The 20,536-nt window shown below is 42.1% G+C and overlaps 1 protein-coding gene and 1 pseudogene across 1 annotated transcript; one reads left to right on the plus strand and one right to left on the minus strand.

Annotated features, from left to right (window-relative positions):
- Window positions 1–538: 538 nt before the first annotated feature.
- On the minus strand, window positions 539–824 carry LOC102438557 (annotated as a pseudogene).
- A 732-nt stretch (window positions 825–1,556) lies between these two features.
- On the plus strand, window positions 1,557–2,918 carry LOC102438857 (tripartite motif-containing protein 60-like). Its single transcript, XM_006081995.1, has 2 exons — window positions 1,557–2,625; window positions 2,749–2,918. The coding sequence occupies exons 1-2, from the start codon at window positions 1,557–1,559 to the stop codon at window positions 2,916–2,918; spliced, it is 1,239 nt and encodes a 412-aa protein (XP_006082057.1).
- Window positions 2,919–20,536: the final 17,618 nt, after the last annotated feature.

The raw sequence follows: 20,536 nt of genomic DNA on the forward strand, positions 1-20,536 counted from the left end.
GTGTTAGTCTTTACTCTCACCTTATTGTCATCTTGACTCCAACCTGATATTCCTCTTCTTTTGGTCCAGACCTTCAGATTTAAAAGTAGCTTCAAGCTGATGAAAGGTCATAATTCCACAGTTCAGTTCACTGAAAAACTCCCACCTCCCACTGAAAGTCATAGTCCAGGAGTGAAGCAATTACATGCTAGAACTTCCGGGCCAATTAGAAGTATTATGAACACTTGCATTGGTCCACCTCATTTATCACAAGCCTCAAAATGCACAGTCCCGAAAGGGGTGGCCTCCCTGTGCACACACATAATATTTCAAAAGGAGAGGGCGATATGAAGGAGGTTGAGGCTTGATCACCAAAACTTAGCACAGTGAAAACCAACAATAATGAATAATGGGCACTAGAATTCAAATTACCACAGGTTTTAAAGAGATGGGGGGATGTGTGATTACATTTCAATTCCATTGTGAAGGCCACATTAAAAAAGAACTATTTTTAAAAATAAGAAAGGATTGAGGGGAGAGAAGAAAAAGAATATCTAAATCATTGAATGACCCTCTGTTGTTCCTGATAAACTTCACTCACATCTTCCTTCTCCATTTCCAGTTCTCTTGGATTGTGATTATCAGCAATTCTCTGACCCGCCAAGAGAAACCTGAGCCAGTTCATGGAACTCCCCATCTTAGCATGATTCTTTGGGTTTCTTGAGATGTGTTGTCATTTTCACTTTGAAGTGAAACTCACTGCTGCCCTGTTCAATGACTTTGTATTCTCCTTCCTTCTTATTCCCCAAATCTTCAGTTGTTGGTTTTACCTCCTGGTCAGACATGGTGATGGTGCTTTACCTGAGGTCTCCACACAGAAGCAGCCGTAGGTAGGCAGAACCTTGCTCCTGGATGTACAAATCCTTCTGTCTTCCCCACAGCACATGATTCCTTTTTTAAAAAATAAATCATTATTGTTGAAAGTATTACATATGTCACCTTTTTTCCCCATTGCCCTTTCCACCCTTCTCCCCTTCAAGCCTTTGACACTCACTGTCAGTGTCTATGGGTTATGTATATATACATATGAGTTCACTGGTTGATCTCTTTCCCCCCTCTCCTGCCTTCTCAGATTGAGGCCTATGATCAATTTGCCTGAATTGATTAATTCCTTTTAAGTTGCAAAATAGACTTTACTTCTAACTCCTTAAGTATTGTCATAATAAATGATTTGGACTACCTGACATATTGTTCATACAGGGAGGGAAGGGTTAATGCTGGTTGAACTTTTAAATGGTGATATCTTTTAATCTACAGAAATCACTTATGACTTGGATGGTGCTGGGTTTTTGACCAGAATCCACAGCTGATTTTCATTTGGCGATGCGACATTAAATACAGAAGGAGTAGGTGACAGAAGACGGACGTCAGCTGCCCACTGGAACTCTGCTCGGAAGCTCTTAGTGACTTCCACAGACAGGTAGACCTGAGCCAACCTCAGCTTCTCACTTCTCCTTGCTCCTGGAGGATCACACTGACTGAAGGGAGTCTCTTCTGATAGACACCTTCACTGCACCATGGCCTTTGCAGCTTCCCTGGCCAAGCTCCAAGCAGAGGCCAGCTGTCCCATCTGCCTGGATTACCTGAGAGACCCAGTGACCACTGAGTGTGGGCACAACTTCTGTTCCTCCTGCATCCACCAGCGCTGGGAAGGTCTACAGGACACCTTTCCCTGCCCTGTCTGCCTCCACCACTGCCGTGACAGGAGCTTGATGAAGAATATCCAACTATATCACATGACTGAGACTGTTAAGCAGATTCCCAGCATGAGGGGAAAGAGGAAAAGGCAAGAGGAACCCCTGTGTAAGAAGCACCGTGAGGTTCTGACCCTGTTTTGTGAAAAGGACCTGGAGCTGCTGTGTGCCCAGTGCAGGGTGTCATCCGACCACCAGGATCAGCCCCTGATCCCCATTGAGGAAGCAGCAGCTAGTCACAGGGGCATGCTCAAAAGGAACATTGAGGCCAAGGCTAGTCATCTTGAAAATGTAGAAATGTTATATAAAAACGAAGTTGAAAATACTTGGGAAGTGAAGAGAAAGATAGAAAAATGGAGGGAGGAGTTGGACAATGAATGTAAAGAAATTAAGTGTTTCTTAGCAATCCAGCAAAATGAAATTGATAACAATCTACTTATAGAAGAGAAGGATGTTGAAGAAAAACTAATTGAAAACGGAAGGCAAATTTCATACCATAGGTTCAGGTTAAGCAGTCTGTTAAGTAAAATAGAAGAGAAGTGTTTGCAGACAGATGAGGGTTTACTCACAGGTATTGAAAGCATTCACAACGGGTATGGAAACCAAGAGACCCCAGCAGTGCTTTCATGTGATTTAAGGACGGAGACTTACAATCTCCCCCCACATTACTTGGGCCTGCATAAAATGTTCCGAATGTTTCAGGCATGTTTGACACTGGATCCTGAAACTGCCCATCCAAACTTCATTATGTCAAGAGATAAAAGAAGTGTGACATACAGGACACCAAATGGTTTTCCTAATCCCCAGGATCTTACTTCTTACCCAGCTGTCCTGAGTTCTGAGGGATTTGATGCTGGCAGGCATTTTTGGGCGGTAGAAGTAACAGGCACAGGTGAGTGTTTTTTAGGTGTATGTAAGGAATCTTTCCCCAGAAATACTGACATACCGCCATCAGCAAGAAATGGATGCTGGCAATTTTCGTTCTGGATTCCTACAAGTGACTCTTCTCCCATAGAACAACCGAAGATTGGCATTTTCCTGGACTATGAGTTGGGAGAGGTTTCATTTTATAATTTGAATAACAGGTCATACTTGCATGGAATCACTGATACATTTACAGAAAAACTTATGCCTTATTTTTCCATTGCATCTTCTTCAGCATCCCTTATAATCTATATCGTCTGAGGCAAGTGATAACAATTCGGATGGATTTTTGTATGTGCTTTTTTCCTTCCCTTGTTATTGAAAAAAAAATACTTATAATAAAGATCCTGATTCTGGTTTTGATGTTTGAATGTTGAAAACTTCAAGGACTCACCCTTCTCTCCTCCCTGACCTTACACCTGGGAAAGCTAATGAGAAAGTCCAGGTGCTCCATCCTTGGGTGCAGGGGGGAAGTTCCAAACAAGCAAGTTTCCATCAGTGTCAGCAGGCTCCCACCGATAGCACCCAGTAACCAACACGAACACCACAAGCTAGTCCCTTTTCCCTGTGCTCTCAATCATTTTGGTTCCTATTCTAAGATCCACTGACTATATATTTTTAAAGAGAAACTCATTTTGCTTGTTATTATTTTTCATATAATTTTTTGGAATCCTAATTGTCTTGCTGTTGTCTCATGTTTTATAAAATGTTCATGTACAGGGCTGAGCAAAAGCAGGTTGACAGTAGTGATACAAATATGTACTGTAATAAATAACAAATAATATAAGAATAAACTTTTGTGTATTATCAACTGTAAATACATTTTGTTTAAAATCCTCACTTGAGACCTAGCCTGTTTGGTTCAGTGGATAGAGCATTGGCCTGTAGACTGAAAGGTCCTGGGTTCAATTCCAGTCAAGGGTACATGCCTGGAGTTGCAGGCTCAATCCCCAGTAGGGGATGTGTAGGAGGCAGCAGATCAATGATTTTCATTATTGATGTTTCTATCTCACTCTCCCTTCCTCTCTAAAACCAATAAAAATTATATTTAAAAATATTTATAAAATAAATTAAATCCTCAACTGATATGTTTATTGATATAGAGACACAGAAAGGAAGAGAGAGAGAAACCTCTATGTGAGAGAGAAGCATCAATCAGTTGTTTCCTTTATGTGCCCTGAAGGGGGGCTAAACCTAAAACTTATTTGCCCTGAGTGGGAATGGAATCTGCAGCCTTTTTGGTGGAGAAGACCACATTCCAACAAACTGAGCCACCTGGCCAAGGCTGTAAACATACCTTTGACAATCTCAGTATGTCCTCCAAAGGTAACGTACTCATTTTTTTTTTACATTATGTGAAATTTACAACCTTTTAGAACACACTTCTGTTTATATGCCTGTATGTGTATTGTTAATAATGTTTGGAAATAAAGTTTTAGTTTGCATATCTCTGACTATTTGTCTCCATAACTTGAAAAGATGCTCAGCAGAAAGAAGCATTGATCAGACCATTAAACATCAGAGGGAAGGGAGGGGATGGGGGGGGTAAGGGGGGAGATCAACCAAAGGACTTGTATGCATGCATATAAGCCTAACCAATGGACACAGACAACAGGGGGGTGAGGGCATAAGTTGGGGGGGGGGGGATCGGGGAACAATGGGGGGATAAGGACACATATGTAGTACCTTAATTAATAAAGAAAAAAAAGATGCTCAGCAGAGCTTTCATTGAGGTATAAGGGACCATTGCACTGATCAGTGTAGCCCTGCTATGCTGTGGTGATCTCAGGTGCTTAGTGTTATAAAGTGCAGTGTAGGCCAGCAGGCGCTGCTCCATTACCCACCCAGGGATCTAACTCCCTCAGTCATGTGTTGTCACAGCACTGGGTCAGTACAGCTAGAGAAAGAGGGAGCACTGAAGGGCCACGCTGAGCATTGAAGGCCAACACCAGAAAGAGACACACACTTTTCTCTTTTTCCATTTTCTAAAAGTCATTGCAAGGCCCTACTTCGCTGCAAGGGGTGAAGAAAAATGCATGTACTGTGAGGTGAAAAGCTACTGCTTGCCATTATTCCCGAATCCAATTAGACATTAGTGAAATGTACATTACTGATGAGTGCGAGAATGGAAAGTCATTAAAACATGTAAATAGGCCCTGCCGCCATGGCTCAGTGGTTGAGGGTGAATCTATGAACCAGAAGGTCACGTTCAAGTCCTGGTGCGGGCTCCATCCCCAGTAGGGACCTGCAGGAAGCAGCAGATCCATGATTCTCCCATCATTGATGTTTCTGCCTCTCTCTTCCTCTCTGAAATCAGTAAGAATATATTTTTTTAAAAAAAAACGACAAAAACTTGTAAATAGCTTAACGAAGATATTTATAATAGTTTGAGTTAATCCTATAGCAATTGTTGGGTAATTTCCCCCAATAAAGAAGACATTTCATTCAAGTAAAATAAGCCTTAAAACATTTGTTATTTGGTTGCAATGTAAAGCTCTATTATTTTGAAATTTTGATGATTAATTAGAAAACGAGACATTGAGACTAATGTCTAAATACAACCGGATGAATGAGGTCCCTGGGAACCGGTGGAGAGGTCAAGCTGGCTGTGGCTTTGGTCCAGAAATCGCGGTGGGGGCCAGGCTGGAGAATGTGAGCGCGCAAAAGTGGGAATTCGGCTGGTCCCGAATGCGCTGGGCGGAGACTGCGCGGGGAAGCCACCCTCACCCGCAGCGGCATGAGGCGGTGCTTCCTGCGCGGGGCTGGCCGGGTGCGCGGGGTTGTAAGAGGAGGCACCACGGCGGGATGGGGTCCACGACACGCCGGCTTATTTCCCAGGGTCCTCGCCCGGGTGTACTGCTGGGCGATGGCTGCGCGGGTGCCTGTTCCTAGGGGGGTGCCCAGCCCACGTGCTGGCGCATCTGCTCCGAGAACTGAGAGCTTCCCCTGCGCGCGCCTGGCCTGACCGCCCTGGCTCCTTGCGCTCCTGGGCACCCAGCCGCTGGGCTCTGCTCATCCCCCTGGGGCGCATGTGGCGAATTTCCCCTCCTTGGGGGTTCCTTGTCTTGGCTCTGAAGGGCTGTGAAACCGACCCTGAGCGGCTACAACAATCAGACCTGTGGCCATCATCACCAGGAAACCTTGGAGAAAAACAATGGGCTGTTTTGAATTTAGGCAGGCTTGGTAGGAATGAAAGGATTGTTGAGTCTCCTTTCTTAGACGGATCCAAACCAGATTACTAAAAAACAAAACAAAACACCCCAGTGCCCTCTTTTACAGTGTACGGAGTGATAGCGTAATTGCAAAAGATCTTTTCTTAAGGATATTACAATATTTTCAGGGGAAAGATATTTGTGCTTAGAATTAACTGAGTTACCCTATGGGCACAAAATAAAATTAGTGACCTTGGAAAATACAAGGTTGAGAGTTACATTAAAGCACTAATTTGGATTAATAGATTAATAGAAACATTACTGTGATCTTACCACTGAATGAGGTCCACCAGGTCCATGGTAAGAGAGCTTAGGTTCTTTGGTAAATAGCAACCATAGTTAAATTATCTTGACTAAATAAAGACTGAACAATTTCTAATAAGACTGAAAATTCCTCCTTTTCTACCTGGAAGTAGATTTAAGACTCATATATTTAAAGACAATTTGATTGTATATTTCTAAGGGTGGGATGCATGAACTGACAATGTATGGAAATAAAATGAATATCTAAGTAAATTGAGAGACTTAGAAAAATGCGTGCAGTAAATGCTTCTTGGCTGATGCTAAGCTACCCCAGGGTTCTTGGATCTGTGTAGCTTTTAGCTTTCGAATGAGTACAATCCCAGAAATCTGTTTCATCAACAATTACATAGCTAGGTCACTTTCAATCTGAGCAAGTTGCCTGCTTTGGTATTTTGTGGATATGAATTCTACCATTCAGTAAAAAGCTAAAAATGATCTGCCATGTATAGGCCCAGACACTTCAATGACTTCAAAAAGGCAAAGGCTTTTTAGTTGAGGTTAATTGTTTGCAAGCAGTGAAACCGACTTTGGCTAACTTAAGGAAGGAAGGCATTTCTCTAAAATAGGGCAGATGAACACCTAGGCCTCTGAAAGGACCCAACAAGGGCAGCTCAAGTCCTGTCAGGGTCTGCCCTGGAATGAATCTGCCTTAACCAGGGTCTCCTTTGGCTTTGCTGCTCGCAGAGTTGAATTGCCCAGATCTCTTTAGTTTCATGACCACCCCTAGGCCAGAGGAGGGTGAAGAGTGTTGAAAGATGTTCCCATTGAGACTTGATGTAAAGGTAGATGGTGAGTCCCCAAAGAAAATAGAGTTGTTGTCACAAAAGAAGAGAGAAGAGATACGGCATGGGCAGAAACAAGAGGTATCTTCTACAGGTAGGAATGTAGTTATTAATAGGGAAAATGAAGAAATTATTTGTATTCAGAAGGCATCTTCCCATCGCCTTTCACTTGCAGATGTGAATTAGAGAATGATGGGGTGCTATTTGTATGGTTTTACTATATATCCTATCGGATCCACTGGACAATAACGTACAGCAGTTCCTCAAATAACATTGATGAGATGTCTTAGAAATTTAACTCTGGTGGATATCAATTAGCCTATGATAAAATTGGTTTACTTATATGGCATTTTACTTCAAGTTACAAAACCAATGAACAATGTTAAGTGAGGACTTACTTTAGATTCTTCTTTTACAGTTAAGGTCTCAATGCTAGCTTAGTTAAGCTCCCAGGTCCCAGCTGTTCAAGAAGTTGGGCTATATTTTATTCGTTCCACACACACATTAAGCCCTTGCTGTATATCTGGTGCTAAAGTTACAAAAAACATAATACAATACAGAGTTCTGTCTTATGAAGCATACCTATTCCAAAAACTTTGATGACTTGTGCTTAGTATCATCTATACTAATAAAAGGATAATATACTAATTAGACTGGACATCCTTCCAGACAAACCCACAGTGGTGGGGGCCAAGGCAGAGGTGGTTAGGGGCGATCAGGCCAGCAGGGGAGAGCAGTTACGGGCGATCAGGCAGTCAGGCAGAGAGGTTAGGGGCGATCAGGCAGGCAGGCAGGCAGAGAGGTTAGGGGCGATCAGGCAGGCAGGCAGGCAGGTGAGCGGTTAGGAGCCAGTGGTTCCAGATTGCTAGAGGGATGTCTGACTGCCAGTTTAGGCACAGGGATCAGGCCTAAACCGGCAGTTGGACATCCCCCAAGGGGTCCCGGATTGGAGAGGGTGCAGGCCAGACTGAGGGAAGCCCCCCCCCCGCCCCCCCGCCCCCGCTATGAATTTTGTGCACTGGGCCTATAGTAAGCTATGAAAGAGATATGTATGAGTCCATTGAAGCTGATTCAGAAATGTCATGCTAGAAATAACAAACAGGGACGTTAAAAATTATTATAACTGTTTTCTATGTGTTCCAAAGGTTAAAAGACACATGGAAGGTATAAAATAGACCCAGTCAAACTTGTAGAGATGAAAACTACAATGTCAGGTGAAGAGGGCAATAGGAACAGCATTGAGGCCCCAGAGAAGACAGCATTTTAGCTGAGACAAGTGTTTTTTGTTTTTTTTTTTGGTGGTGGTGGAGGGGGGGGGGGAGGCAATTATTTGAAAGGTGGGAAAAACTACTTGGAGACACAGGGATTGAAGGAGTACCCATGAGAAATGGGAACAATGAGCAGCTAGAATCAGGAGAGAGGGCGGGAGATGGTGAGAGGCAAATCCTGGAAAATAACTTGGGAATGGATTGTAAAGCACACAGTCCAAAGTTGGACTTTGTCATGAGGATAATGGGGAGAGTTTGAGGGAGAGAAATATGAATGTTCCTTTTGGAAGAACTTTGACTGCAGTGAGGGAGGGTTGTGAAGGTCTACAGAAGGGAAGGTATTAGCAAAGGCCAAGAAAAATGATGAGAGCCTTGACTGAGATAGTGAAAATAGAAAGAAAAGAACAGTTTCAGGAGTTAAAATGGTAATGAATATTGTAATATACAGTAATGCATATTATATAATGAATATTATATGGTAATGAATATTACTATAGGAAACAAGGGAAAAGGAAGAATTAGCGACAATATTGGCTAATATTTATTGTTTGCTTACTCTGCACCTAGCAGTGTTCTAAGGACTTTTATGTGTAGTTACTTATTTAATCTTCCCAACAAAGCTTTGAAGCAGGTGCTATAATTATTCTCCTTTTAACGATGAGGGAACTGAGGCACAGAGGGATGAAGTAGCTTGTCCATAGCTGGGAAGCAGTAGAACTTACATTTGAACCCAGGCAGTTTGTCTTAGGAGCCTGCCCTTCACCACAGCACTTACTGCTGGTTGTCCCTACAGCTCCCGATAATCTCTCCTGATTATGAGGATACCATCACTGAGTGAGGGAACACTGCAAGGACAGGTTTGGAACATTCGTTCATTTATCACATGTTCGCTGAGTGTCGACCATGGGTACTGGCATTACAAAGACATAGGAAGTGGGGACACAGTGGATCTCAGAAAGTCTACTGGGAAAGACATAAGTAAGAGACCATCACAGGATAGTATGCGGGAGGAGGTCAGCACCAAATGCTTGGGAAGACTGGGCGGGGTGGCATGATCCAGATGCTTGGCTGCCCAGGAAGGCTACCCATGGGAATTGCCCCACCTGAGCCTGGAAGGCTGCATGGACATTAGCTAAGGCAGTGGTCAGCAAACTCATTAGTCAACAGAGCGAAATATCAACAGTACAACGATTGAAATTTCTTTTGAGAGCCAAATTTTTTAAACTTAAACTATATAGTTAGGTACATTGTTATTAACTTAATTAGGGTACTTCTAAGACTTAGGAAGAGCCACACTCAAGGGGCCAAAGAGCCGCATGTGGCTCGCGAGCCACAGTTTGCCGACCATAGATAAGGAAAGAGCTGTGGAAACTAGAACATCTGCTGACCGAGAAAGAGCCAGAGGCAAAGGAGTCTTGAAGAGAACAGAAGTAATCAGAATTGCACTATGAGTTTTGGCAAACTAAACAGGAAACTGTCTAGGCACTGAATTTTAAAAATTGCAGAGCAGTGCCCTGGGGGTGGGGGGGGGGGGTGGGGAGCAGTTGGTTGGAATGCCGTCCCATACACCAAAAGGTTGTGGGTTAGATTCCAGACCAGGGCACATACTGAGCTTGCAGGTTTGATCCTCAGTGGTGCCAGAGAGTTTGGGAGGCAATCATTTTTTTCTCACATAGATGTTTCTTCCTCTCTCTCTAAAATTAGTGGAAACAGACCTAACCGGTTTGGCTCAGTGGATAGAGCATTGGCCTGTGGACTGAAAGGTCCCAGGTTCGATTCTGGTCAAGAGCATGTACCTTAGTTGCAGGCACATCCCCAGTGGGGGGTGTGCAGGAGGCAGCTGATCTATGTTTCCAACTCTCTATCCCTCTTCCTTCCTCTCTGTAAAAAAAAATCAATAAAATATATATTTAAAAAAAACTGTGTTTAAAAAAATAAATAATAAAATAAAATTAGTGGAAACATATACTTGGGTGAGAATTTTTTTTCTTTTTTAAAATTCTTTATGGTTTAATGTATTACATAAGTCTCCTTTTTTCCCCATTGACCTCTCCCCGGCCACTCCCACCCTCCATCACATACCCTCAATGGACACTACTCTCTGTGTCCATTGGTTATGCTCATATGCATGCATACAAGTGGACGGAAGGGGCCACATGCTAACCTGACAAGCTCAGGGAAGCCCTGCATGGTGGTCTTGCAAACTCAGACCTAAAGTAACCACAAAGAATGGTCTGAAATTAAACTTTAACTAGAAGCAGTTATGGTGGGTAATTATCTCCTAGGCCAGTATCTTCACTGACAATGTCAACTTTTACCTTAACTGAGCCTACCTGTCTTTTTGTATCTATAACATACTCTTGAAATGTCTGGGTAACTTGTAACTTCCCCTTTTCTGGACCCCTTGGGGCACAACCTAATGTACCTGGGCTCCAGGACAAATACCACAAATTCCTTCATTGTTATGTTAATTGTTCCTGCACCCACCTAAGTATGTATCTATCATTTTACTTTTTTTCCAATCCCAGGGGTTTCCCTGCTTTGCTTTCTCCTGCCTCTCTACTCTATCACTAATGGATTTCATGTAACCCACCTACATCCCTTTCCTTTGATTGCAATGTATAAATACAGATGTAACCCGCCATTCTCTGGAGCATTATCTCAATTTGTTGAGGTTCTGCTTCCCGGCATATGTTGACAGTTTGGCTCCAATAAACTCACAAAAATTCTTTACAGGTTTCAATGTGTTTTTTTTTTACCTTAACAAAGTCCTTTGGTTGATCTCTTACCCTCTCACCCCCAGCCTTCTCTCCTAGGTTGAACAGTATATTCGATGCTTCTATGACTCTGGTTCTAGAAGCAGAACCAGCTGAAGATATTTTTCCATTGATTTTTAGGGAGAGTAGAAGAGGGAGAGACAGAAAGAAACATCCATGTAAGAGAAACACATTGATTGGTTGCCTCCCGCAGGAGCCACAGCAAGGCCCTGCCAGGGAGTATTCTGCAATCAAGGTACATGCCCTTGACCAGAGTCGACACCAGGGTCCTTTGGTCCGCAGGCCAACGCTCTATCCACTGAGTCAAACTGGCTATGACTTGGGTGAGGATTTAATGAAATAATTTTAAAAATTGTGGAGCAGCACTGAATGCCTGAGATTGGAAATCAAGGAACCCACCCCAGATCTGGATCATGCCCCAGATTACTGAATTATCTATATAATCCTATGGCCCTACCACCACACTCCACCCTGTCCAAAGTAAAAAGCCCTTATCTTTGTCTCCTAATCCTATTCTTGGGCTTCCCTTTTGCCAAATACTAGTAAGGACTCATTTCCCTCTCATTCTAGGATACCTAGTTAACCTAAATTTCTTGCATTATCTGTGCTATTCATTTACTAATTTATTATTACCTCTCTATAGTATCCCCTGCACTATAGTCTATTGTATGCTGCTTAGGTCTGCATGCTTTTATCCCTAATCTCGCCAATGAAAATGTAATCTCCTTTTGGACTGTGTCTTAAATTCTTTTGTCTTGGTCAAGTGCCTAATATATAACAGTTTTCCCTAAGAATCTTGTTTTAAAATATATTTTTATTGATTTCAGAGAGGAAGGGAGAAGGAGAAAGAGATAGAAACATCAATGATGAGAGAGAATCCTCCTGCACAACCCCACACTGGGGATCCTGACCTCCTGGTTCATAGGTTGACACTCAATCACTGAGCCACACTGGCTGGGCTTCCCTAAGAATCTGAAATTGAGAGATTGTTGTATAAACCAGAGACTGGGAAGTACTGTCCTGTCAAAATAATACTGTTAAACATGATTCACTGGATTTTTAAGTAGCAGCTGAACTTTTGTCAACCACTTCAGTGACATTGTAATAGTTGTTTTCATTGAGAATCTGACATCTACACTAAAGTCTCCTCAAAGGTCTGTCTGGGTACTCTGTTTCTATTAGTGCCCTAAAATATTTCTATCATAGCTGAAAGTTTGTTTTAAGATCTCTTAATAAAGCCTTCACCACCTCTCCAGAATGTTATGGAGCACAGAGACATAGTTGAAGAATTGCAACCATATGTAATTATTTCATCAATAATATCAATAATGTTAAATAAATAAATCAATATCTAAGTTTTGAGGGCTTAAAGAAAAGTATTTGCTTTGGTTTCATTATGTAATACCTTGTTTGAAGATAAATGAATTAAGACGTCCTCTACCTGTTTTAATGATTATTGTTTTCACCAATTTCTGTACTGAAGTTATCTAGAGGCTTATGGTATATTGACAAAATTGGCTTTAGGTAGGGAGTATGTTTTTTTGCCTCTCACTTGTATAATGCTCTCTAAAGCTTTATAGTTTAGTAAGTTGTTCCTAGAAACATAATCCAGAAAGTGGTCATTATGGCTTGGTTCCCTTTTTCCACACCCCAGGGTTCCTTGGATCCATCCCAAAGAGCTAAAGCAGTGGTTCTCAACCTGTGGGTCGCGACCCCTTTGGTGGTCGAACGACCCTTTCACAGGGGTCGCCTAAGACCATCCTGCATCTCAGATATTTACATTACAATTCATAACAGCAGCAAAATTACAGTTATGAAGTAGCAACGAAAATAATTTTATGGTTGGGGGTCACTACAACATGAGGAACTGTATTTAAAGGGCCAGAAGGTTGAGAACCACTGAGCTAAAGATTACCCTCCTCTAGACACCCAGCATCTTTCACATTATTCCTTACATGCTTACTTTATTTTTTTATAATTCTTTATTGTTAAAAATATTACATATGTCCCCTTTTTTCCCCATTAACCCCTGCCAGCCCGCCTTGCCTCTCCCCCTCATCCCTCATCATTGATGTTTCTCTCCCTCACTGAAATCAATAAATGCTGGGGTCCAGCCCCAGCAGGTCCAGGGATCCCCAAAGGTGTGGACGGAGTCGGCGAAGAATGAATGACATGGAAACTGGGTTCAGTTCATCAGCATAGCGAGGTTCTCCCTCCAGGATCTCCAGCGAAGTTCTGGTTAGGAACTCCAACCAAGTTCTGGTGCCATGTTCCCTCGCTAGGTTCTCCAGCCATGTTCTCCAGGTTCTCCAGCCAGGTTCAGTCACCAGGTTCTTTAGCCAGGTTCTATCCAGGTTCTTTTGCCATGTTCTGTCTAGGTTCTCCAGTGAAGTTCTGTAGCCAGGTTCTGTCCAGGATCTTTTGCCATGTTCTCTGGCTAGGTTCTGGTTAGGATCTGATGATGATGTGATGAGGATATGATGAGGTTCTGATGAGGTTCTGATGTTTATTGTCTTGTTACATCTATATTTATACCAGTCGATTTTAATCCTGTCAATTTCTATTACAAAGGTTAGGGCGTTTCTTATCTCCATTCCAGGGAGTAGAGATTATGTAGCTTAACTACCCGCCTGGCACTTAATTAAGGGGTTGTATCCCCTCCCTAACCTCAGGGGAAAATCCCCACCTGGGGAAACAACCTTTCTCGGAGAGGTGACCTTGGTCAAAACACATAGCGCTAAGGGGAGTAAAACATATTAAGAACAGTATGCTATATACGCCAGGTCCCTTGAAACATATGCTGTGCAGACGTTTCTTCTCTGCAGCGACTGTGTCAAGCAGCAAGGATGGACCGGCTCCCGGCAAATAAAAATATATTTAAAAAAAGAAAAATCCCAAGAAACCAACCTGCCCATAGGCTATTGATATAAAAAAGAGTTATAGACTCCTCCCCGCCCCCTCCCCCTTCACCACACCTCTGTCTGTGTCCGTGGGTTATGTGTATACCCAATAAGTTCTTGGGTAGTCTCTTCCTGTCACCTCACCCTGTGAAATTTGTCAGCCTGTTACATGTTTCAGTATCTCTGGATCTATTTTGTTGCTTATTTTGTGCGTTAGATTCCACATATAAGTGAGATAATGTGATACTTGTCTTTCTCTCACTGGCTTATTTCACTTAGCATAATACTCTCCAGGTCCCTCCATGCTGTCTCAAAGGGTAAAAGTTCCATCTTTTTTTTTTTTTCCCCAGATCTGGAAATAGCCCAAGAGCCCATAAGTAGATGAGTGGATAAAAGAAGATGTGGTACATTTACACAATGAAATATTATGCAGCTGTAAAAAAGAAGGGTGTCTTTGAGACAGCATAGAGGTGATGTTCTTAAAAAATGTATATCCTTGCCAAACTGCTGTGGCTCATTGTCTGTGCATAGACCCATGAACCAGGAGATCAGATTTTGGTCCCCAGTAGGGGTTGTCAAGAGGCAGCCTATCAATGATTCTCTCATCATTGCTGCTTCTCTCTCTGTTTCTCCCTTCCTCTCTCTGAACTCAATAAAAATATATTTAAGCCCGGCCAGTGTTGCTCAGTGTTTAAGTATCAACCTATGAATGAGGAGGTCATGGTATGATTCCTGATTGTTTCTATCTTTCTCTCCCTCCCTTTCTGAAATCAATAAAAAATACATATTTTTTAAAAAGATGACTCCTTAAAAAGAGAGAGAGAGAGAGAGAGAGAGACTCCCACTAATGACACACTCCACTGGTAAGCCCAGTTGTTTCTCTTATTTTGTCTGTGTCATGGCTGAGTAGCAAAAATGACAACAGAAAGAAAATCTGAAGATTGACTTAATAATCAAATACAGTAGGTCCTTGAATAATGTCATTTCATTCAATGTCATTTTGTTAAAATGTTGATGGGATGCCATAGGAACTTAACTCTTTTTTATATCAATAGCCTATGGGCAGGTTGGTTTCTTGGGATTTTTCTTTTTTTAAATATATTTTTATTGATTTCAGTGAGGGAGAGAAACATCAATGATGAGGGATAATCATTGATCTACTGCCTCTTGCACACTGCCCATTGGGGATTGAGCACAAAACCTGGGAATGTGCCCTGATCAGGAATCAAACTGTGAGTTCCTGGTTCATAAGTTGACGCTCAACCACTGAGCCATTCCAGCGGGGCTAGAAACCTTTTTTTAAAGAAAGCCAGTGATCTATCTATCAACAATTGAAAAATCTTTGCTTTGCCCTAATTCTAAAAAAAAACATCTTAAGCACAAGAAAACAGGCCCCAATACAGGGCACTGTGGCTCAGTTGGTTGGAGCTTATGCCAAAAGGTGGCAGGTTCAATTCCTGGTCAGGGTACAAACCCAGGTTGGAGGTTCGATCCCTGGTCCCAAGTTGAGTCTTATGTAGGAGGCAACCAATTGATGGTTGTTTCTCTCTCTCTCCCTCACTTCCTCTAAAACTAATTTTAAAAAAGCTCCAAAAGAAATTCTTATGCTAAACCCCATGTCATCAAACTAAGACTTAATTAAATTCAGCTTTCCCAGAAATTGAATCTTAAACCAGCCAATCAAGAATCACCTGATCAGCACTAGTTAGGTCAGCTGTCTGATGAGCCCTTGCCATCCCCAAAGGAAAGTAACCTTGTAATATCCAACCCGTTCTTTTGTCTATAACCTCCTGCTTGCTCCCTTTTGCCTACGAAGCCTTTCATTTTTTACAGTTTCTCAGAGCTCCTTTCTGTCTGTAAGATTGGATGCTTCCTATTGAACCGTTGAATAAAGTCAATAAGATCTTTAAAATTTACTTAGTTGGCCCTAACCGGTTTGGCTCAGTGGATAGAGCGTCGGCCTGCAGATTGAAGGGTCACAGGTTCAATTTCAGTCAAGGGCATGTACCTTGGTTGTGGGCACATCCCCAGTAGGGGGTGTGCAGGAGGCAGCTGATTGATGTTTCTCTCTCATTGATGTTTCTAACTTAACTCTCTATCCCTCTCCCTTCCTTTCTATAAAAATTCAATAAAATATATTTTAAAAAATAAAAATAAAATAATAAAATTTACTTAGTTGAATGTTGTTCTTTGACACACATGCAACTTGGCCAAATAATAAAAAATATTTTAAAAAGAAAGAAAAAACAAAATAAATATCTACAAAGATGTTCACTTCAGCACAGGTTTAAACTTCAAAAAAATGGAAACATTGGAAATATCAATGGTAGGTATTGGCTGAATAAACTACATTACAAACAGGTTTAACACATTCTGTTCAAGAGACTACAAGCCGATTGTAATGAAAGATGGTAGTGCCAAATGTATTGATATAGAAAGAGGTTACAGATCAATCCCCAGTGTGGGGCCTGCAGGAGGCAGCTCATCAATGAATCTCCGTCATTGATGTTTCTATCTCCCTATCTCTTCCTCTCTAAAATCAATAAAAATATTTAAAGAAAATAAATATCTTCTTTTTGGGGGGAAGTTATTGTACAATTGCTGCCCGATCAAGTCAAACTATTGTAAAAGTCTATGTTAATCTATTTACAAGATGTAATGAAAGAATTTATTTTTCTTTTTATAATGAAATAATTTTAATTTTAGCACTCATCATTAATGTACATTTCAATAATGTCTAATTCAGGAATCATGGCAAACAGTAGCCTTTCACCTTCACAGTACATGCATTCTTCTTCACCCCTTGCAGAGAAGTAGGGCCTTGCAATTACTTGAGAAAATGGAAAAAGAGAAAAGTGTGTGTCTCTTCCTGGTGTTGGCCTTCAATGCTCCCTCTTTCTCTAGCTGTACTGACCCAATGCTGTGACAACACATGACTGAGGGAGTTAGATCCCTGGGTGGGTAATGGAGCAGCGCCTGCTGGCCTACACTGCACTTTACAACACTAAGCACCTGAGATCACCACAGCATAGCAGGGCTACTGTGATCAGTGCAGGGTTCCCGTGTACCTCAATGAAAGTACAGAGATAGACGAACAGTACAGAGATATGCAAAGTAAAACTTTATTTCCAAACATTGTAAACAATACACATACAGGCATCCAAACGGAAGGATATTCTAAAAGTTTGGCAAATAAAAAATGTCAAAAACGAGTATGTTATTTTGGAGGTCATACAGTGATTGCCAAAGGTAGGTTTACAGCCCTGGCCGGATGGTCATCTCCTACATCAAAAAGGTTGCAGATTGGATTCCCATTCAGGGCACATAGATTTTAGGTTCAACCCCCAGTCATGGCACATTGGGGAAGCAATAGATTGATGCTTCTCTCTCACATACCTGTTTTTTACTTTCTCTGTCCATTCCTCTCTCTATATATCAATACACATATCATCAGATGAGGATTTTAAAAGAAAAGTAGGTTTACAGTTGTTAGTATGCAAATTTTTTATTAATTGTTATTAACTACTATATTATTTATATCACTACTGTCAACCTGCTTTTGCTCACCCCTATACATGAAAATTTTATAAAACATGAAACAGCCCTAGCCGACTTGGCTCAGTGGATAGAGCATCAGCCTGCGGACTGAGGGGTCCCAGGTTCGATTCCGGCCAAGGGCACATGCCTGGGTTGCGGGCTTGATCCCCAGTAGGGGGCGTGCAGGAGGCAGCCGATCAATGATTCTCTCTCATCATTGATGTTTCCATCTCTCTCTCCTTCTCCCTTCCTCTCTGAAATCAATAAAGAAATATATATTTTTTTTAAAAAAAAACATGAAACAAAGGCAGGACAATAAGAATTTCTAAAATATTATATGGAAAATAAAGTAAACAGAATTTGTTTCTTATCGAAAATTCTGATTTAACTGTTAAATCTACAACACATCTTCCATGGAACTCAGCAAATGCAGCACAAATTACAAGGACACCTTGCCTAGGGAACCAGGATGTGTTACCACACAGTAAGATGAGGGGGCTTCATATCTGGAAAATCCTGCTCACAATGCCAACGGTAGTGACCAGCTTGCATAGTCAGGGTAAAGCCATCCAAACTTGGTTTCAAATGGTCACACTGATGATGACTCACCACATAACAGAAGAGTATGAAAAAGTTTATTACTCACATGATAAGGTTTTTGGGGGAGAATACGGTGGGTATTAGAGTAGGTCCCAAAATGACTGAGAGCACAGGGAAAAGGGACTAGCTTGTGGTGTTCATGGCAGTTACTGGGAGCTGTTGGTGGAAGCCTGTTTGATTGGAACTTGTCCCCTGCACCCAAGGATGGAGCACCTGGACTTTCTCATCAGCTTTCCCATGTGTAAGGATAGGGAGAAGAGAAGGGTGAGTCCTTGAAGCTTTCAACATTCAAACATCAAAACTCGAATCAGAATTTTTATTATAAGAATTCCTTTCAATAACAAGGGGAGAAACTACTGTAAGCACATACAAAATCTACATGTTTTTCATCATTGGACTTTGATGATACTATTTGTAAGAGATTCTGAAGAAGATGCAATGGAGAAATAAGGCATAAGTTTTTCTGTAAATGTATCAGTGAACCCATACAAGTATGACCTGTTATTCAAATTATAAAATGAAACCTCTCCCAACTCATAGTCCAGAAAAATGCCAATCTTATGATGTCCTACAGGAGAAGGGCTAAATGTATGAGTGCAGCATCCATTGCTTGGCAATGGTAATGTAAGAGTATTTCTGGGGAAAGATTCTTTACACACACCTAAGAAACGTTCACCGGTGCCTCTGATTTTTACTATCCAAAAATGCCTGCCAGCATCAAATCCCTCAGAACTCAGGACAGCTTGGCTTACATGTTTAACAGGATCACCTTTGCTTACCAAACATTTCTTCCTCTCACCTTCCAGTGAATTGCCTCCCACAACCTCAGAAGCTCCAGACCCCTAGCCTTTCCTCACCTCAAGATGGTATAGAAGTCTCACTTCTCAAATCTTTGTGAAATTCCTGCATTTAAAAGAATGTAATTAAAAATATTTTGTCTCTTGTTAATCTGTTGTTTGTAGGCGGTTAGATAAGAGCAGAGAAATTTCAAGGGCCAGGTACAGGTCACCAGGGTGGAAAGCCCCAGGCCCACAACAAGGCACAATCCATTGTAGGGTGGGGCCCTTCCCTCAGGCTGACTTTTCCTTACCTTGAGTAATGCTGATTAAGCAGTTTGGACCCACTGACCTTTCCTCCCTACAGATAACACTTAAATCCTTTAGGACAGAGGACCCTCCTGAGAGCACCCCCTGCTCTTTCCCCTCCCACTCCCTGCCCCAGGCATGTGACCATTCCTCACTCCCAAGCTCCAAGGGCTCCTCCTTTACCTCCACAATTGGTTTCCTAAGCCCATTTGTTCTAGGAATTACTTCTATCTCTGTGATTTACCAAATAAATGTTCTCTTACAGTCTGGGGTCTTGGCTCTGAATTCTTTCCAACCAGAACCCAAGTACCGAGGTTGCTTAACCCAGGTTTGGACGGACCCCATCAGTCAGACCCCAGGTGCTGTTCACACAGCCCACAACAAGTCTATTTTATGTCAATTTAATTCTTAGACCAGCCACAGAACCTACAATGGTAGAAGGGAATTTTTTTTTTCTCTCCTACAATCCTAAATTCTTGGAATTGGGTATATAAGAATAATAATATCACTATAATTTTTTTTTACTTATGAGGAGATAGATGTTAAGGAAAGCCCCAGGTTTAAAACACAGTATTTATGATGGCTCCAAATTCACATTTACCAAATTCAGTTTGCTTTTTTTCATCCTTACTCTTCTACAGTATGTTGTATAAGGAAATACAATGGTCCTCTACCATCTTAGGTAAAAAATAAATAAATAAATAAAAATATATATATATATGTATATATATATTAGAGGCCCGGTGCACAACAACTTGTGCACTCGGGGAGGGGGGTGTCCCTCAGGCTGGCCAGTGCCCTCTCACAGTCTAGGATCCCTCGGGGGATGTCCGGCTTGTTTCGTTCCGCCTCCCTCAGCCACCCATCCCAGGTTGATCGTTCCGGCCTCCCTCAGCCACCGGGCCAGCTTGTTTGTTCCCACCTTCCTCACCACCCTGCCGGCTTGTTTTGCTCCCGCCTCCGCAGCCCAGCTTGTCTTCAGCCGCCTGGCCTGCTACGCTCCCAGCAGATATATGCAAATCAACTGCCATCTTAGTTGGCAGTTAATTTGCATATCACCCTGATTAGCCAATGGGAAGGGTAGCGAAGTTATGGTTAATTACCAAGTTTCTCTTTTATTAGATAGGAGATATATATATATATATATTAATAAAAGCCTAGGTGGTTCTCGCACCCTCACGCGATGCCCTCATGTCATCACAAGATGGCCGCCACAAATGGCCAGCAGGGGAGAGCAGTTGTGGGCAATCAAGCCTGCAGGGGAGTGGTTAGGGGGCAATCAGGCAGGCAGTCAGGTGAGTGGTAGGAGCCAGCAGTCCTGGATTGTGAGAGGGATGTCAGACTGCCAGCAGTTGGACATCTCCCAAGGGGTCCCAGATTGGAGAAGGTGCAGGATGAAATGAGGGACACCCCCA

This window comes from Myotis lucifugus, unplaced genomic scaffold, assembly GCF_000147115.1.
Source record: "Myotis lucifugus unplaced genomic scaffold, Myoluc2.0 scaffold_1, whole genome shotgun sequence".
Classification (NCBI taxonomy): Eukaryota; Metazoa; Chordata; class Mammalia; order Chiroptera; family Vespertilionidae; genus Myotis; species Myotis lucifugus.

Coding starts and splice junctions, on each gene's coding strand:
- LOC102438857 (XM_006081995.1), top strand. CDS start 1,557: ATGGCCTTTGCAGCTTCCCTGGCCAAGCTCCAAGCAGAGGCCAGCTGT. Junction 2,626..2,748: donor GGTAGAAGTAACAGGCACAG/GTGAGTGTTTTT, acceptor CTTCTCCCATAG/AACAACCGAAGATTGGCATT.